Source organism: Grampus griseus (assembly GCF_964374135.1).
Source record: "Grampus griseus genome assembly, chromosome: 14".
Taxonomy (NCBI): Eukaryota; Metazoa; Chordata; class Mammalia; order Artiodactyla; family Delphinidae; genus Grampus; species Grampus griseus.
This window is the reverse complement of record NC_139008.1, coordinates 60010901-60031343: the sequence shown is the minus strand read 5'-3', so window position 1 is coordinate 60031343 and position 20443 is coordinate 60010901. Positions and strand designations below refer to the sequence as shown.

The 20443-nt window shown below is 38.9% G+C and overlaps 1 protein-coding gene across 1 annotated transcript in view; it reads left to right on the top strand.

The window, feature by feature from the left end:
• TGM6 (transglutaminase 6) overlaps positions 1-20237 on the top strand; it is a gene marked incomplete at both ends in the record, with an annotated part of 38437 nt that extends 18200 nt beyond the window's left edge. The window contains 5 exon segments of the mRNA XM_082670720.1: positions 3497-3513; positions 3517-3823; positions 18235-18389; positions 18668-18789; positions 19979-20237. Coding sequence (XP_082526846.1) covers positions 3497-3513; positions 3517-3823; positions 18235-18389; positions 18668-18789; positions 19979-20237 — 860 coding nt within the window.
• Between the last annotated feature and the right edge of the window lie 206 nt (positions 20238-20443).

Below are 20443 nucleotides of genomic sequence, written 5' to 3'. Positions count from 1 at the left end.
GATCTTGTATATATAAAATCCTAAGGAATCCACTAAAAGTTATTAGAGCCAATAAATGAGTTCAGAAAAATTGTAGAACACAAGATCAATTTTTAAAAATTAATTGTATTTCAGGACACTAGCAATGTATAATCTGAAAATAAAATTAAGAAAACAAATCCATTTACAATAGCATCAAAAATAATAAAATACTTAACAATAAATTTAACAAAAAAAAGAGCAAGTCTAGTACACTGAAAACTACAAAACATTGTTGAAAGAAATTAAAGACTTCAGTAAATGGAAAGACATCCCATTTTCATGGATTGAAAGACTTTATTTTTTTAAGGTGGCAATGCCCCAAAATTGACCTACAGAATCCATGAAACCTCTATCAAAGTTCCAGCTAAGTTTTTTCCAAAATTGACAAGCTGTTCCTAAAATTCACTTGGAAATTCAAGGGAACCAGAATAGCCAAAACAATCTTGGAAAAGAAGAACAAAGTTGGAGGGTTCAAACTTCCCAAATTCAAAACTTACTATAAATATACAATAACCCAGATAGTGTGATACTGGCATAAGAATGGACATATAGATCAATGAAATAGAATCCAGAAATAAACTCTTAAAATTATGTTTAATTGATTTTGACAAGAGTGCCAAGACAATTCAGTGGGGAAAGAATGAGAACAGTCTTTTCAACAGATGGTGCTGGGACCACTAATTATCCCCATGCACAGAATAAAATGGGCCTCCTACATTCACACAGTACACAAAAATTAACTCAAATGGATCATTGACCTATATCGAAGAGCTAAAATTACAAGCTTTTAGAAGAAAACAGGAGTTAATCTTCATGAGCTTGAGTTAAACAGAACGTTTTTGGATATGACATCAAGAGCATAAATGACAGAAGAAAAAATTGATAAATCGGACTTCATCAAAATTAAAAACTTGTACTACAAATGACACCATCAAGAAAGAAGAAAAGCCCACAGAACAGAAAATATTTGCAAATCATGTATCTAATAAGGGACTTGTATCCATAATATACAAATAATTCTTATAGCTCAGTAATAAATAGATAAATAACCCAATTTTTAAATGGGCAAAGGATTTGAAAGACCTTTCTCCCAGGACAATATACAAATGACCAATAAACATGAAAAGGTGCTTAGCATCATTAATCATCAGGGAAATGCAAATCAAAACCACAACAGCATACCACTTCATATCCACTAGAACTGCTATAAGCAAAAAGACAGACAATAAGAGTTGGTGAGATTGTGGAGCAATTGGAACACTCGTACATTGCTGGTGGGAATGTAAAATGGTGCAAGCACTTTGACACTTCCTCACAATATTAAACACAGAGTTACCATAACAACCTAGCAGATGCACTTCTAGGTATACACCCAAAAGAAATGAAAAAAAAAATCCACCCAAAAACTTGTACATGAACCTTCATAGCAACATTATTCAAAATAGCTAGAGTGGAAACAACCCTAACATCTGTCAGTGGATAAATAAAATGTGGTCTGTCCATACAATGGAGTATTATTTAGCAATAAAAAGGAATCAAGTACTGATGTAGGCTACAACATGAATGAACCCTAAAAATATTATGTTAAGTGAAAAAAAAGCCAGTCGCAAAGGACCACACATTGTATGATTCTCTTTATATGAAATGCCCAAAATAGGCAAGTTAGAAATTAAATTAACAGTTGCCTAGGGCTATGGGTGGGGCAGGGAGGAACAGGAAGTGACTGCTAATGGTTACAGAGTTTCTTTGGGGTGACAGAAATTGTTCTGAAATTAGATTGTGGTGATGAGTGCACGACTCTATGAATGTACTAAAAAACACTGGCTTGTAACCTTTAAACTGGTGGATTGCTTGTTATGGAATTATCGTATATCTGAATAAAGCTGTTTTAAAAAATCAGGTGGCCAGAGAAGCCCTCCCTGAGAAACTGACTTTAGAAGTTTTGGCAGGGAAATGAAACATTTTCTTAGTAAAAATATATTATGAGTACATTATGGAATAGAATGAACAATTCACATACATTTTAATAATAAAACATGATATGTTAAAGAACCTTTAGGTCCACATGTGTCCCTTCAAGCCCAGGTCACACAGTAGAGAGGTACTTGGGAGAACGTTTGAGAAGCAGCACAGCACAGGGTTCAAGGAGGGAATCAGAACTATCAGAGTTGGATCTTGGAAGGATCAGGGTGGAAAAAGGACTAGAGTGGGCATACAGCCCATGTCCTCAGGAAGGGAGGGGCATTCTTGAGCACTGTGCTTGGGGCCTAGCCTTTGCACCTCTTGTCCTCACTTCATAGATGGGAAACTGAGACTGGGACGGACTGGGTAATGATAATAGTAAGAAAAAGTCCACAGTCACCTGGTGGCAAATTGATCTGATGGTGAGATGTTTTGTACAGTGATATGAGGGGAAAAGAATGATGGGAGAAGGGGGAAGATTCCAGAGATCAATGAGGATGCTGGCAGAACTTGCTGTCTCATCAGCTGTGAGCGGTAAAGATGAGGGAAGAGTCAAGGACACATCCAGTTTCCAGTTTGTATATTGGGTGAGTGATGGAGCTGTTTGCTGAAATGGGGAATACTGCCAGGCAGAAGATGGCATGCTTGGTTGGGTTGAAGGCACCTGTGGCACATCCTGTGGGTGAGGTGGGGGTTGTCAGGTTGTGTATTGATCTGGAGATCAAAAAAGAGAGAGAGAAGTCTGTGCTAGCAACAGGGTAAGTGGATGATCAGGGTTCCTAAATTCACATGTCTTCAGGAGCTTGCAGATGGCAAGCCATGAGTGCAGCAGGCCAGTGGGAGAATTACAGGTGGAGACCATGGAGAACAAGCAAGTACACTCCCTTCCAGAGAGAGCACCCCTTACTCAGCTCTAGACTATAACTGCCATGTAGAGAGTGGGAAGGGAGCATGATTAAGAACATGGAAGTTGGAGCCAGACTGCCTGGGTTCAAATTCCAGCTCCCTTACAAGTTGCTTTACTTCTCTGTGCCTTGGGTTCTTTATCTGTAAAATGGGGATGATAATATAGTACCTTCCTCCTAGGGGAAAAAAAAAAAATATATATATATATATATATATGTGTGTGTGTGTGTGTGTGTGTGTGTGTACATATGTGTGTATGGCATATAGCAAGTCTACAAAAGTGTCAGCTATCATTATCATATGAGACTTCAGATTCAGCTGTCAGAGGGGCTACACATCTATAATGTTATGTGAAATTTACTAACCTGAAGTTGTTGGCAACTGATTAAAATTTTATTTAAATAGTCCAGAATCAAACACAATGCATATGGATGAGGTCTGCATATGGCTCTTGAGCTTCCAATTTGAGACCTCTGACAGCCATGGTAAGTTAAAGTGGGGATCGAGTGGTGGTTTTACCTAGAGAAAAGGGAAAATAAGAAGAGCTGGCCCTGGGACAGGTGGCAGAGGAGAGAATGCCTGTCTCATGATGTCCGATGCCCTGCAGGATCCCAGAAGGAGAGATAGATGTACAGCAAGACCATGAAGAAGCTGTTAAGAGTGGAAGCCTCTGGAAGGAGGGCCCAGGTCCACAGTGTGGGCAGCCATGGTCTCTGGCATGAAGACCTCCTGGAGCCTGCCAATAAGCCCAGCATCACTGGAAAGTTCAAGGTGCTGGAGCTGCCCGTGCTGGGCCATGACCTGAGGCTGGTCCTTTGCTTGGCTAACCTCACATCCTGGGTCCAGTGGGTCCAAGTCACCATACTTTACACCCACAAGCCGGTGGCAGAGATCCTGCACGAATCCCATGCAGTGAAGCTGGGGCCAGAAGAGGATAAGAACACCACAGCTGGGTGGGACCTGGTTGGCCCAGCTCCTTTTCCAGGAGAGTTGGGGTTGGGGGCAGACTTCACGGCACCCTACATTCATTCCCAGGAAAGAAAGGGATATTTCTGAGCATTTGCAGATGAGAAAACTGAGGTTCAGAGGGGCTGAATAATGAAGATAGTAATAAAAGTACACAATCATCTAGTGGCAAACATATAATGCTCAGGTGATCCCACTTAGTATGAATATTCACACACTGAATAAATACCTGCTGGGAGCATTTCATAGTATGTGGAATATGCCCTGTGTTACCTTTCTAAAATCCAACAAATTTCAGAGCTCATCTGGCTCCAGGTGTTTGGTGTGAGAGGAATGGACCAGTAAGAGATGTTTATTAAGTGCCTACATGTGCCACGCCCTGTCCCAAGAATTCTGCAGGCATCAGCTACAACCCACAACCACCCTCAGTCCTCTCCCTTCCCCTTTCCTCCCATATTCTTCCTCTGTCCCTGTCTTTCTCTCTCCCCTGCCCCACCAGCACATACATTCTGAAGGATTTGATTAAATAAAGACATTGTTCCTCTGAACCAGTTTCAGCTAAGTGAAATCTTGTGTGTTTTGACAGGATGTGAAAGTATGTGAAGGAGGTGTCACATACTTTTTGCTTTTCTGTCACTTATTTTTCACACAGTCTAAATCACAAAATAACACTTCACAAGGAAATGTTAATTAACATACACTTTCTCCTGGTTTTTTTCATATTAAAAGTAATACAGCTACGTAGGGGAAAGCAGGAGCAAGATGGCAGAGTAGATGGACGTGCGCTCATTCCTTCTTGTGAGAGCACGTGAATCACAACTAACTGCTGAACAATCATAGACAGGAAGACACTGAAACTCACCAAAAAAACATACCCCACATCCAAAGACAAAGGAGAAGCCACAGTGAGACAGTAGGAGGGGAGCAATCACAATAAAATCAAATCCCGTAACTGCTGGGTGGGTGACACACAAGCTGGAGAATGCTTATACCACAGAAGTCCACTCACTGAAGTGAAGGTTCTGAGCCCAACATCAGACTTTCCAACCTGAGGGTCCGGCAATGGGAGGAGGAAATCCTAGAGAATCAGACGGTGAAGGCTAGCGAGATTTGATTGCAGGATTTTGACAGGACTAGGGGAAACAGAGACTCCACTCTTGGAGGGCACACACAAAGTAGTGGTCGCATCAGGACGCAGGGAAAGGAGCAGTGACCCCATAGGAGACTGAACCAGACCTACCTGCTAGTGTTGGAGGGTATCCTGCAGAGGCAGGGGATGGCTGTGGCTCACCGTGAGGACAAGGACACAGGCAGAAGAACATCTGGGAAGTACTCCTTGGAGTAAGCCCTCCCAGAGTCCGCCATCAGCCCCACCAAAGAGCCAGGTAGTCTCCTGTGTTGGGTTGCCTCCGGCCAAACAACCAACAGGGAAGGAGCCCAGCCCCACCCATCAGCAGACAAGCGGATTAAGGTTTTCCTGAGTTCTGCCCACAAGAGTAACACCCAGCTCTATCCACCACCAGTCCCTCCCATCAGGAAACTTGCACAAGCCTCTTAGATAGCCTCATCCACCAGAGGGCAGACAGCAGAAGCAAGAAGAACTACAATCCTGCAGCCTGTGAGAAAAAACCCACATTCACAGAAAGACAGACAAGATGAAAAGGCAGAGGGCTATGTACCAGATGAAGGAAGAAGATAAAACCCCAGAAAAACAACTCAATAAGGTAGAGATAGGCAACCTTCCAGAAAAAGAATTCAGAATAATGGTAGTGAAGATGATCCAGGACCTCAGAAAAAGAATGGAGGCAAAGATCGAGAAGATGCAAGAAGAGTTTAACAAAGACCTAGAAGAATTAAATAACAAATACCTAGAATAATTAAAGAACAAACAAACAGAGATGAACAATACAATAACTGAAATGAAAAATACACTAGAAGGAAACAATAGCAGAATAACTGAGGCAGAAGAACGGATAAGTGACCTGGAAGACAGACTGGTGGAGTACACTGCCATGGAGCAGAATAAAGAAAAAAGAATGAAAACAAATGAAGACAGCCTAAGAGACCTCTGAGGCAACATTAAATGCAACAACATTTGCATTATAGGGGTCCCAGAAGGAGAAGGGAGAGAAAGGACCCAAAAAGATATTTGAAGAGATTATAGTCAAACACTTCCCTAACATGGGAAAGGAAATAGCCACTCAAGTCCAGGAAGCACAGAGAGTACCAGGCAGGAAAAACCCAGGAGAAACATGCCAAGACACATAGTAATCAAATTCGCAAAAATTAAAGACAAAGAAAAATTGTTGAAAACGAGGGAAAATGACAAGTAACATACAAGGGAACTCCCATGAGATGAACAGCTGAATCCTCACCAGAAACTCTACAAGCCAGAAGGGAGTGACATGATATATTTAAAGTGATGAAAGGGAAGAACCTACAACCAAGATTACTGTCCCCAACAAGGATCTCATTCAGATTCGACAGAGAAATCAAAAGCTTTACAGACAATCAAAAGCTAAGAGAATTCAGCACCACCAAACCAGCTCTACAACAAACGCTAAAGGAACTTCTCCAAGTGAGAAACACAAGAGAAGAAAAAGACCTACAAAAACAAACCCATAACAATTAAGAAAATGGTCATAGGAACATACATATCAATAATTACCTTAAATGTGAATGGATTAAATGCTCCAACTAAAAGACACAGGCTCGCTGAATGGTTACAAAAACAAGACCCATATATATGCTGTGTACAAGAGACCCACTTCAGACCTTGGGACATATACAGACTGTAAGTGAGGGGATGGAAAAAGATATTCCATGCAAATGAAATCAAAAGAAAGCTGGAGTAACAATACCCATACCAGATAAAATAGACTTTAAAATAAAGAATGTGACAAGAGGCAAGGAAGGACACTACATAATGATCAAGGGATCAATCCAAGAAAAAGATATAACAATTATAAATATATATGCACCCAACATAGGGGCACCTCAATACATAAGGCAACTGCTAACAGCTATAAAAGAGGAAATCGACAGTTATACAATAATAGTGGGGGACTTTTAACACTTCACTTACACCAATGGACAGATCATACAAACAGAAAATAAGGAAACACAAGCTTTAAATGATATAATAGAGCACATAGATTTAGTTGATATTTATAGGACATTCCATCCAAAAACAGCAGATTACACTTACTTCTGAAGTGCGCACAGAACATTCTCCAGGATAGATCACATCTTGGGTGACAAATCAAGCCTCAGTAAATTTAAGAATATTGAAATCATACCAAACATCTTTTCTGACCACAATGCTATGAGATGAGAAATCAGTTACAGAGGAAAAAGGTAAAAAACACAAACACATGGAGGCTAAACAATACGTTACTAAATAACCAAGAGATCACTGAAGAAATCAAAAAATACCTAGAGACAAATGACAATGAAAACACGATGATCCAAAACCTATGGAATGCAGCAAAAGCAGTTCTAGGAGGGAAGTTTATAGCTATACAAGCCTACCTCAAGAAACAAGAAAAACCTCAAATAAACAATCTAACCTTACACCTAAAGGAACTAGAGAAAGAAGAACAAACAAAACCCAAAGTTAGTAGAAGGAAAGAAATCATAAAGATTAAAGCAGAAATAGATGAAATACAAACAAAGGAAACAAAAGCAAACATCAATAAAACTAAAAGTTGGTTCTTTGAGAAGATAAACAAAATTGATAAACCATTAGCCAGACTCATCAAGAAAAAGAGGCAGAGGACTGAAATAAATAAAATTAGAAATGAAAATGGAGAAGTTACAACAGACACTGCAGAAATACAAATCATCCTAAGAGACTACTACAAGCAACACTATGCCAATAAAATGGACAACCTGGAAGAAATGGACAAATTCTTAGAAAGGTATAACCTTCCAAGAGTGAACCAGGAAGAAATAGAAAATATGAACAGACCAATCACAAGTAAGGAAATTGAAACTCTGAGTAAAAATCTTCCAACAAGCAAAAGTCCAGGACCAGATGGCTTCACAGGTGAATTCTATCAATCATTTAGAAGAGAGCTAACACCCAACCTTCTCAAACTCTTCCAAAATATTGCAGAGGAGGGAACACTCCCAAACTCATTCTATGAGGCCACCATCACCCTGATACCAAAACCAGACAAAGATACTACAAAAAAAGAAAATTACAGACCAATATCACTGATGAATATATATGCAAAAATCCTCAACAAAATACTAGCAAACAGAATCCAACAACACATTGAAAGGATCATACACCATGATCAAGTGGGGTTTATCCCAGGAATGCAAGGATTCTTCAATATACGCAAATCAATCAATGTGATACACCATATTAAGAAACTGAAGAATAAAAACCATATGATCATCTCAACACATGCAGAAAAAGCTTTTGACAAAATTCAACACCCATTTATGATAAAAACTCTCCAGAAAGTGGGCATAGAGGGAACCTACCTCAACATAATAAAGGCCATATATGACAAACCCACAGGAAACATCATTCTCAATGGTGAAAAACTGAAAGCATTTCCTCTAAGATGAGGAACAAGACAAGGATGCCCACTCTCACCACTATTATTCAACATAGTTTTGGTAGTCCTAGCCATGGCAACCAGAGAAGAAAATGAAATAAAAGGAATACAAATTGGAAAAGAAGAAGTAAAACTGTCATGGTTTGCAAATGACATGATACTATACATAGAGAATCCTAAAGATGCCACCAGAAAACTACTAGAGCTAATCAATGAATTTGGTAAAGTTGCAGGATACAAAATTAATGCACAGAAATCTCTGGCATTCCTGTACACTAATGATGAAAAATCTGAAAGATAAATTAAGGAAACACTCCCATTTACCAATGCAACAAAAAGAATAAAATACCTAGGCATAAACCTGCCTAGAGAGACAAAAGACCTGTATGCAGAAAACTATAAGACACTGATGAAAGAAATTAAAGATGAAACAAACAGATTGAGAGATATACCATGTTCTTGGATTGTAAGAATCAATATTGTGAAAAGGACTATGCTACCTAAAGCAATCTACAGATTCAACGCAATCCCTATCAAATTACCAATGGCACTTTTTACAGAACTAAAACAAAAAATCTTAAAATTTCTACGGAGACACAAAAGACCCCGCATTGCCAAAGCAGTCCTGAGGGAAAAATTCGGAGCTGGAGGAATCAGATTCCCTGACTTCAGACTATGCTTCAAAGCTACAGTAATCAAGATGATATTGTACTGGCACAAAAACAGAAATATAGATCAATGGAACAGGATAGAAACCCCAGAGATAAACCCACACACCTATGGTCAACTAATCTGTGACAAAGGAGGCAAGGAAGTACAATGGAGAAAAGACAGTCTCTTCAATAGTGGTGCTGGGAAAACTGGACAGCTACATTTAAAAGAATGATATTAGAACACTCCCTAACATGATGCGCAAAAATAAACTCAAAATTGATCAGAGACCTAATATAAGACTGGACGCTATAAATCCTTAGAGGAAAACATAGGAAGAACACTCTTTGACATAAATCACAGCAAAATCTTTTTTGATCCACCTCCTAGGATAATGGAAATAAAAACAAAAATAAACAAATGGGACCTAATGAAACTTAAAAACTTTTACAAAGCAACAGAAACTACAAACAAGACGAAAAGACAACTCTCAGAATGGGAGAAAATATTTGCAAACGAATCAATGGACAAAGGACTAATCTCCAACATATATAAACAGCTCATGCAGCTGAATATTAAAAAAACAAACAACCCAATCCAAATATGGTCTGAAGACCTAAATAGACATTTCTCCAAAGAAGACATACAGATGGCCAAGAAGCACATGAAAAGCTGCTCAACATCACTAATTATCAGAGAAATGTAAATCAAAACTATAATGATTATCACGTCACACTAGTTAGAATGGGCATCATCAGATAATCTACAAACAACAAATGCTGGAGATGGTGTAGGGAAAGGCAATCCTCTTGCACTGTTGGTGGGAATGTAAATTGATGCAGCCACTATGGAGAACTGTATGGAGGTTCTTTAAAAAACTAAAAATAGAATTACCATATGACCCAGCAATCCCACTACTGGGCATATACCCAGATGAAACCATAATTCAAAAAGACACATGCACCCCAATGTCCATTTGCACCACTATTTACAATAGCCAGGTCATGGAAGCAATTTAAATCCCCATCAACCGCTGATTGGATTATGAAGATGTGGTACATATATACAATGGAATATTATCCATAAAAAGGAACGAAATTGGGTCATTTGTAGAGATGTGGATGGATCTAGGGACTGTCACACAGAGTGAAGTCAGAAAGAGAAAAACAAATATCGTATATTAACCCATATACGTGGAACTGAGAAAAAGGGTACAGATGAACCAGTTTGCAGGGCAGAAATAGAGACACAGATGTAGAGAACAAACGTATGGACGCCAAGTGGGGAAAGTGACGGGGGTGTGGGCTGTGGTGTGATGAATTGCGAGATTGGGATTGACATATATACACTAATATGTATAAAATGGACAACTAATAAGAACCTGTTGTATAAAAAAATAAAATAAAATTCAAAAAAAATATAATACATATTCATTAAAGATTTAGAGAGCAGAAGGGAAAGATCACCTATGATCCTGCCACCCACCTACAAATTGTTAACGTTTTCCTTCCAAATTTTTAATGCCTGTTGCTTTTTGAAAAACAGTTCTGGGGCTTCCCTGGTGGTCCAGTGACTAAGACTCTGTGCTCCCAATGCAGGGGGCCCGGGTTTGAGCCCTGGTCAGGGAACTAGATCCCACATGCCACAACCAAGAGTTTGCATGCTGCAACTAAAGATTCCACATGCCACAATTAAAGATCCTGCACGTGGCAACAAAGATCCCATGTGTCGCAACTAAGATCCAGTGCAGCAAAATAAATAATTTTTTTTGGTTCCAAAATAGGGTCTTTATATTTTTATTAAAATAAAAGATATTACAGAATATAAGTCCAGTAAAATTTCCTTTTTTTTAATTAAAAAAGGAAAATTAAACAAAAGAAAAGAATCTGTTAAAATGTTTGGTTCTATGTATGGTCACCAAAATCTATAATCAATTTGCTTTCAGTCAAATATACACACAGATAGAGACATAGACACAGTAAATACACACACACACATACACATTCTATATAATGTTTAAGATATTAGGAACATCAAAATATATTTGTGTATGCTTCTCAAACTGGGCTTCCTATTGTCTTGGATATATGGTGCTGTATCATTCCATGTTATATAAATTAATGCACTATTTATATTAACACGAAGTTATTATGGAATAGAATGCAAAATTTGCACGCATTTTCTAGCACTCAGAAATTATCAAACAAATATTAAGGAGTTGATTAATCAATGAATTAGGTTTTTTTTAACATCTTTTTTGGGGTATAATTGCTTTACAATGGTGTGTTAGTTTCTGCTTTATAACAAAGTGAATCAGTTATACATATACATATGTTCCCATATCTCTTCCCTCTTGCGTCTGCCTCCCTCCCACTCTCCCTATCCCACCCCTCCAAGCGGTCACAAAGCACCGAGCTGATCTCCCTGTGCTATGCGGCTGCTTCCCACTAGCTATCTACCTTACATTTGGTAGTGTATATATGTCCATGCCTCTCTCTCTCGCTTTGTCACAGTTCACCCTTCCCCCTCCCCATATCCTCAAGTCCGTTCTCTAGTAGGTCTGTGCCTTTATTCCTGTCTTACCCCTAGGTTCTTCGACATTTTTTTTTCTTAAATTCCATATATATGTGTTAGCATCTGGTATTTGTCTTTCTCTTTCTGACTTACTTCACTCTGTATGACAGACTCTAGGTCTATCCACCTCATTACAAACAGCTCAATTTCGTTTCTTTTTATGGCTGAGTAATATTCCATTGTATATATGTGCCACATCTTCTTTATCCATTCATCTGAAGATGGGCATTTAGGTTGTTTCCATCTCCGGGCTATTGTAAATAGAGCTGCAATGAACACTTTGGTACATGACCCTTTTTGAATTATGGTTTTCTCAGGGTATATGCCCAGTAGTGGGATTGCTGGGTCATATGGTAGTTCTATTTGTAGTTTTTTAAGGAACCTCCATACTGTTCTCCATAGTGGCTGAACCAATTCACATTCCCACCAGCAGTGCAAGAGTGTTCCCTTTTCTCCACACCCTCTCCAGCACTTATTGTTTCTAGATTTTTTGATGATGGCCATTCTGACTGGTGTGAGATGATATCTCATTGTAGATTTGATTTGCGTTTCTCTAATGATTAATGATGTTGAGCATTCTTTCATGTGTTTGTTGGCAGTTTGTAAAAGCCTGCCAAAAAAAGAAAAAAGAAAAACAGTTCTAATGATATCACAAACACTCATTAGTGCCCTGCTCCTTTCATATTACATTATAATTTAAATATTTTTATAAGCTCTTCATTCACATCATTTGAATGGATGTATAATCTGTAAACAAATATATGGTGATTTATTTCATCTTTTCCCTTCTTTTGGGTAGTTATCAGCTATTGCTATTTCTAAAAAGCACTAAAGTAAACATCTTGGTGAAAAAAATTCCCCTTTTTTGATCTAGATTTTGGACTGTTTTGTTAGAATACATTCACAAAAATGGAATTACTAAGACAAATTGTATAGCTATTAAATATAAATAATTTATTAAAATGTATAATTTTTTAAATTAATAGGCTTTTTTTTAGCAGTTTTGGTTTCAGAAAAAATGAGCAGAAAGTCCAGAGTGTTCCCATATACCCCTCACCACCTCCCATATTTCCCTATTATTAGCATCTTGCATTAGTGCATTTGTTACAGTTGACAAGCTAATACTGGTACATGTTATTCTTAACTAAAGTCCATAGTCTACATTAGGGTTCACTCCGTATTGTACATTCTGTGGGTTTTGACAAATGTATGACATGTATCCATCATTAGAGTATCATACAGAATAGTTTCACTGCCCTAAAATTCCCTGTTCTTCACCTATTCACTTCTCCCTCCCTCATCTCAAACCCCTAGCAACCACTGATCCTTTTACTGTCGCCAAAGTTTTGCCTTTCCCTAAATATCATAGAGTTGAAATCATACAGTGTGTAGCCTTTTCAGATTGGTGTCTTTCACTTAGAAATAAGTACTTAAGATTCTTCATGATTTTTTCATAGCTTGATAGCTCATTTTTTGTTATCACTGAATAGTATTCCTTTATATGGATATACCACAGTTGATTGATTCATTCACCTACTGAAGAATACCTTAATTGCTTCCAAGTGTTGGCAATTATGAATAAAGCTGGTATAAACATCCATGTACAGGTTTTTTTGTGAACATGTTTTCAATTTATATGGGTAAATACTAAGCAGCATGATTGCTAATGGTGTGATAAGAATATGTTTAGTTTTCTAAGAAACTGTCAAAGTATCCCAAAATGGCTGTAACACTTTGCATTCCCACCATCAATGAATGAGAGTTCCTGTTGCTCCACATCCTCTCCAACATTTTGTGTTGTCAGTGTTTTGGATTCTTGTAATTCTAATAGGTATGTGGTTGTATCTCGTTTTAATTTGAAATTTCATAATGATGTATGATGTGAGCATCTTTTCATATGCATCTGTACATCTTCTTTGGTGAGGTGTCTGTATAGATCTTTTGCCCATTTTTTAATCATGTTGTTCATTTTCTTATTGTTGAATTTTAAGGGTTCTTTGTATATTTTGTATAATTGTCTTTTATCAGATGTGTCTTTTGCAAATATTTTCTCCCAGTTTGTGGCTCACCTGCTCATTCTCTTGACAGTTCTTTCACAGAGCAGAAGTTTTTAATTTTAATAAAGTGCAATTTATCAATTTTTTATTTCACGGATCATACCTTTGGTATTGTACCTAAAAATTCAGTCATCATCATACCCAATATTATCTAAGTTTTCTCCTATGTTATTGTCTAGATGTTTTATAGTTTCACACTTTACATTTAGGCTTATGATCCATTTTAATTTCATTTTTGTAAAGGGTATAACATATGTGTCTAGAATCTTTTTTTTAGTGTGGATATCCAGTTGTTCCAGCACCACTTATTAAAAGGACAATCTTTTCTCCATTGCTCCTTTATCAAAGATCAGTTGACTATATTTGTGTGGATCTACTTCTGGGCTCTATTTTGTTCCACTGATTTGTCTATTCTTTCATCAATACTACACTCTTTTGATTACTGTAGTTTTATAGTAAGTCAAAGTCAGGGAGTGTTAATCCTCTGATGTTCTTTTCCTTTAATATTGTGTTGGCTTGTTGGCTCTTCTGGGTCTTTTGCCTCTCTTCATAAATCAGTTTAGAATCAATTTGTTGATATCCATTAAATAACTTTCTGGGATTCTGATGGAATTGCCTTGACTATAGATCAAGTTGGGAAGAACTGACATCTTGACAATATCAAGTCTTCCTATCCATGAACATGGAATATCTCTGCGTTAATTTAGTTACTTTTTTATTTCTTTCATCAGAGTTTTTTATAGTTTTTCTCATGTATATACATATCTTCTACATATTTTGTTAGATTAATGCCTGAGTTGTTCACTGTGGGGGTGCTAATATAAATGGTATTTTAAATTTCAAATTCCACTTGTTTAGTTCTGGTATATTTTAAAAAGTGATTGAATTTTGTAAATTAACTTTATATCCTGTGACTTTGCTATAATTAGTAATTAGTATGATTACTTCCAGGAGTTTTTTATTATTGATTCTTTCAGATTTTCTACATAGATAATCATGTCATCTGTGAACAAAGACAGTTTTATTTCTTCCTTCCAAATATGTATACCTTTTACTTCCTTTTTTGTCTTTTTGCCTTAGCTGGGACTTCCAGTCCAGTGTTGAAAAGGAGTGGTGAGGGAGACATCCTTGCCTTTTTCCTGTTCTTAGTGGGAAAGCTTTGAGTTTCTCACTGTTAAGTATGTTGTTAGCTATCAGTTTTTTGTAGATGTTCTTTGTCAAGTTGAGGAAATTCCTCAGCTATTCCTAGTTTGCTGAGAATTTTAATCATGAATAGGTATTGGATTTTGTCAAATGCTTTTTCTGCATCTACTGATATGATCATGTGACTTTTCTTCTTTAGCTTATTGATGTAATGGGTTACATTAATTGATTTTTGAATTTTGAGGCAACCTCGTATACCTGAATAAATCCCACTTGATCGAGGTATAGAATTCTTTTTATACATTGTTGGATTAAATTTGCTAATATTTTGTTGAGGATTTTTGCATCAATGTTCATGAGCGATATCGGTATGTAATTTCCTTTTCCTGTAATGTCTTTGTCTGGTTTTGGTATTAGAGTTATGCTGCCCTCACGAAATGGTTTAGGAAGTATTCCCTCTACTTCCGTCTTCTGGAAGAGATTGTAGAGAATTGATGTCATTTCTTCCTTAAATGCTTGGTAGAATTCACCACTGAACTCATCTGGGCACAGTGTTTTCTGTTTTGAAAGGTTATTCACTATTGATTCTTTGATTTACTATTGATTTCTTTAATAGATATAGACCTGTTCTGATTGTGTGTTTCTTATTCTGTGACTTTTAGCAGATTTTGTCTTCAAGGAATTGGTACATTTCATCTAGGTTATAAAATTTGTGGGCATAAGGTTGTTCAAAATATTCCTTTATTATCCTTTTAATGTCCATGGGATCTATAGTGATGTCCCTCTTTCATTTCTGATATTAGGAATTTGTGTCTTCTCTCTTTTTTTCTTATTTAGCCTGGCTGGAGGCTTATCAGTTTTATTGATCTTGAAAAAAAAAACAGCTTTTGGTTTTGGTGACTTTCTCTTTAGATTTCTTGTTTTCAATTTTATTGATTTCTCATCTAGCTTTTTTCTAAATTTTATTTCTCTCCTTTTGCTTACTTTGGATTTAATTTGTTCTTTTTCTAGTTTCTTAAGATGGAAATTTAAGATTTATTGCTTTTAGATCTTTCTTCTTTTCTAATATATGCATTCAGTGCTATACATTTCTACCTAAGCACTGCTTTGCTGCATCCCACAAATTTTAAGTTATATTTTCATTTAGTTCAAAATATTTTTAAATTTCTTTCAAGATATCTTCTTTAGCCTAAGTGTTATTTACAAGTGTGTGGTTTAATCGCCAAATATTTTGGAGTCTTCCAGTTATCTTTCTGTTACTGATATCTAGATTAATTCTCTTGTGGTCTGAGAGCATACATTGTATAATTTTTATTCTTTTAAATTTGTTAATGTGTTATTCATGGCCCAGAATGCGGTCTTTCTTGGGAAATATTCCATATGAGCTTGAGAAGAATGTGTATTCTGCTCTTGTTGGATGAAGTAGTCTATAGTTTTCAGTTATATCTAGTGGTTGATGGTGCTGTTGAGAACATTTATTCTAAGAAAAGGGTCTCAGTTTTTATTAGATTGTTGGTGGAGTCCATGACCTACAGAACTTCAAGGAGCTCTGTTCTGAATATTGTAAGGAGTAGTCTTTCTCCTCCCTTCTCCCGTGGTCTGAACTAATGTCCAAAGCTCTGTCCATGTGCATAATTGGGAGCATCTGGTGGTTCTTCACTCTGGAGCCTTAAAATTTGCACTTCTAATAAGTTCCCAGGAGATGCTGATGCTACTGGTCCCAGGACCACACTTTGAGAACCACTCATCTCCCACCATGCAAGGAGTAAATGATATAACATATATAAAATATTTGGTATAATTCCTACCACTAATGAACATTAAATTTATGGTAGTGATTGTCAGTATTGTTGGTATTATTATAAGCTGGGGATAATAACACTTGCTCATGGGATTGTTGTAAGGATTAAATGAGTTAATCCATGAATGTGCTTCCAAGTGCCCCAGACACTTTAATCCCTCAGTAAAAGTCAGCTTTTAAAATGATTAATTATTACTAGTACTGTAGTAAGGGTTCTCCTAGTAATGGCCTGCTGGACTAAGGGAACCCATAAAAACATGGTAGAACTTTGACACATGGATCAGCTATGGGCATTCAAGAAGCATCGACTATATGCAAAGCTCTTGGAGAACAGAGAGTTTGAATCCTTTAAGGATCTTTCCCACAGATTGAAAACTCAGATGCCTTTGGAGGCAGGAAGGAAACAGAAATAAAGGAAGCAGTAGCGATAAGGCAGTAGGGGATGGTAGAACCTGGGCAAACTGGAAATGACATGTTGTACCTAAAAGAAAAAAATGTATAGTGGTCAAATATATATATGTGACTAACAATCACCTATGGCCTGTGGTGACCCATGCTCAAAAGAAGAGACTGCATGCGACTTCCCTGGTGGTGCAGTGGTTAAGAATCTGCCTGCCAATGCAGGGGACATGGGTTTGAGCTCTGGTCCGAGAAGATCCCACATGCTGCAGAGCAACTAAGCCTGTGTGCCACAACTACTGAAGCCCACGCGCTCTAGGGCCCCCATGCTGCAACTATTGAAGCCAACACACCTAGAGCCCGTGCTCTGGAACAAGAGAAGCCACCACAGTGAGAAGCTTGCACATCACAATGAAGAGTAGCCCCGCTTGCCACAACTAGAGAAAGCTCGCATGCAGCAACAAAGACCCAAAGCAGCCAAAAATAAAAATGTATATACAAGTAAATAAATAAATTTTTTTTTAAAAAAAAAGAAGGGACTGCATAGGCAGGTTGTTTGTGGCTGATGAGAGAGAGATGGAAATGGCCAGAACCACAGGAGCTCAGTAGGCAAAGGGCACAAGATGATTGAGTAAGGGCATCAGTGAAGCCTTTCCACAGTTGGTGAGCCTGACTGGAACTGCGCCTTAATGGGGAGAGAGGATTTGGAGAAGCTGTGAGGAAGTTGGCCTCCTCACTGAGTTGGAAGCTTGAGGTAGGCCTTTGGCCTCCCTCTTCTCTGCACTAGCACATAGTAGGTGCTCATTAAGCAGTGAGTGAATTCCTGATGGGATAAATTGTTGATGGAGTGAGAGATTTCCTTTTGGAATGATTGGGGGGATTTTAAACACATCTCCAGAAGCTCTTAGAGAGACAGTCTGCTGTCATCATAGCTGACTGGCCTGAATTTGAATCCGACCTTATCTTGGAGCCTTGATTTACTTGCTATGTGACACTGGACAAGAAATTACCTTCTCTGAGCCTTAGCTTTCTTAATCTGTGAACTGATGATAGTAATTACTATCTCAGATTGGTTGCAAGGATCATAGAGGGTATAACTATGAATTTAGCCTTCCCTTCCTTTTCTAGGTTCTTTGAAAAAGAACATCAGACTCCCAGTTCCCACCTCTGCTTTCCCTTCCAGAGAAAAAGATCCCAATTGCAATATCTTACTCTCAATATAAGGAAGACCTGACAGAGGACAAGAAGATGCTTTTGGCTGCCATGTACCTTGTCACCAAGGGAGAGAAGCTCCTGGTGGAGAAGGACATTACTCTGGAGGACTTCATCATTATTAAGGTGACTCCTGTAAGCTGTTCCTGGCAGGCCTCCGTCAGAGCTGGGGGAGGGCATCAGAGGCTGGGGGTTTGTACTTTTAGCTCTGGCTTCAGCTCTCAAAGGTTGGAATAAGTGGTGTGGATGCAGGAGTATGGATATAATGATAGATCTCAGTAATGGGGTAGGTGGAAGCAAGGGGTAGACAAGTTTAACTCCCCATCCTCTGACCCAGCCAAGATCATGGGTTTCCTGGGAGAATGGGGAGGATGGGAGTTGACTTATGGGTACTGCCCCTCCAGGTGCTTGGCCCAGCCGCGGTGGGGGTGGAAGTGATGGTGGTCAACCCCCTCTCGGAGAGAGTGCAGGACTGTATGCTGATGGTGGAGGGCAGTGGCCTTCTCCAGGGACAGCTCAGCATCGAGTAAGTGTCAGCCTGGGGTGGGAGGGCTGCTTATAGCCCTTCCTTATAAAATGGGCCATAAAGACACTGCCAGCAGGGGGAGGAGGGAGAGATTCTGGATCCCCAGGAACCAGCCCACTGCCTAGACACATCAGCCTTTCTTCATTTATTCATTTCTTTATTTAATAATTAACTTATTTGGTCATATAACTTGTCCACTCATTCACATTCATATTTTCTTTCATTTATCCATTTACTTATTCATTCACTCACTCTTATTCATTTACTCTCTCCTTCACTCATTCATTCACACTTTTTTTCATGTTTTCACTCATTCATTCATGTATTTATCTACTCAGCTCAGTTTTGACTGGTTCATTCATCCACTCATTCTTTCTTTAATTTGCTCACTCATTTACCTATTCATTCACTCATTCATTCATGTATGCATTCATTCACACATATTCTATTTATCAGTGTACTCATTTATTTACTTATTCTCAATCATTCACTCATTTATTCATTCATTCACTCACTCACACTCATCTGGTCCTTCATCATATTGGCCTGTGCTCTGACCCACCTGTCAACTGTTGGGAACACCAAGATGAACAGATGCGGTTCTGCCTGAAGAAGGACTCTCAGCAATATATGGCTCTTCAAATGAAAACAGTGTGATTTGTACAAAGGGATGGACCCTCAAGGTCCAAAAGCTCAGAGATAGCCCTTGAGTTGGGATTGGGTGGGACCAGGGGAAAGCCCCAATGGAGCTGGTATTTAAGCTGGGGCTTAAGTGATGAATTGAGGAGATTTTCAGGGATCAAGAAGGATGGAGAACTTCCCAGTCAGAGGTCTCCATGGCTGGTATAGTCATAGTCAGGGAAGGTCTCCTGGAAGAAGAAAAACTAATCTGGGCCTCAGATGTAATTGGAATGGGAAGGGCACTCTAGGTAGGACGAACAGACCAGACAAAAGCCCAGAGGAGGGGAAGTGTAAGGTATGTTCAGGGCACAGGGAGGAGACTAGCCTGACTGGTTGAAAGAAGCAAGAAGTGGTAGAAGGGATAACTAAGCTGAAGCATATTGAAAGGCTTGAATGTCAAGCCACAAGGTGTGACCTTGATCCTAAGTGCTCTGGAGAGCCGTGGACTGGCAGACCAGGTTCAGGAAGGAGACAGAGCTGAAGGTCTGCCTTTCTCCCATCTCCCCAGTGTGCCCAGCCTGCAGCCCCAAGAGAGGGCCTCAGTCCAATTCAACATCATCCCCTCCAAGAGTGGCCCACGGCAGCTGCAGGTGGACCTTGTCAGCTCCCACTTCCCAGACATCAAGGTCTTTGTGATCATCCACGTGGCCACAGCCAAATTATGGGCCATGGGGGGCCAAGAGTGGAGGAGATGTCCCCTGTTCTCCTCCTGTCCACCTCTCTACCCTTCCCATATGGGAGCCAGGAGGTCTGGGTTCCAGTCCTGATTCAGCTTCTGCCCTACTCTGTGAACTTGGGCAAGTCCTTCCCCTCCTGGGCCTCAGTGTCCCTATATGTAAAATGAGGTGTTAGACTCAGTAACCCTTAAACTTTTGGACAATGATGGATGATATAAGGAGCCACTACCACCTTCATCTCATCACCCTCATTGCTGATGGACTAATGGACTGAGAGTCACAGTAACCTTGGCCCA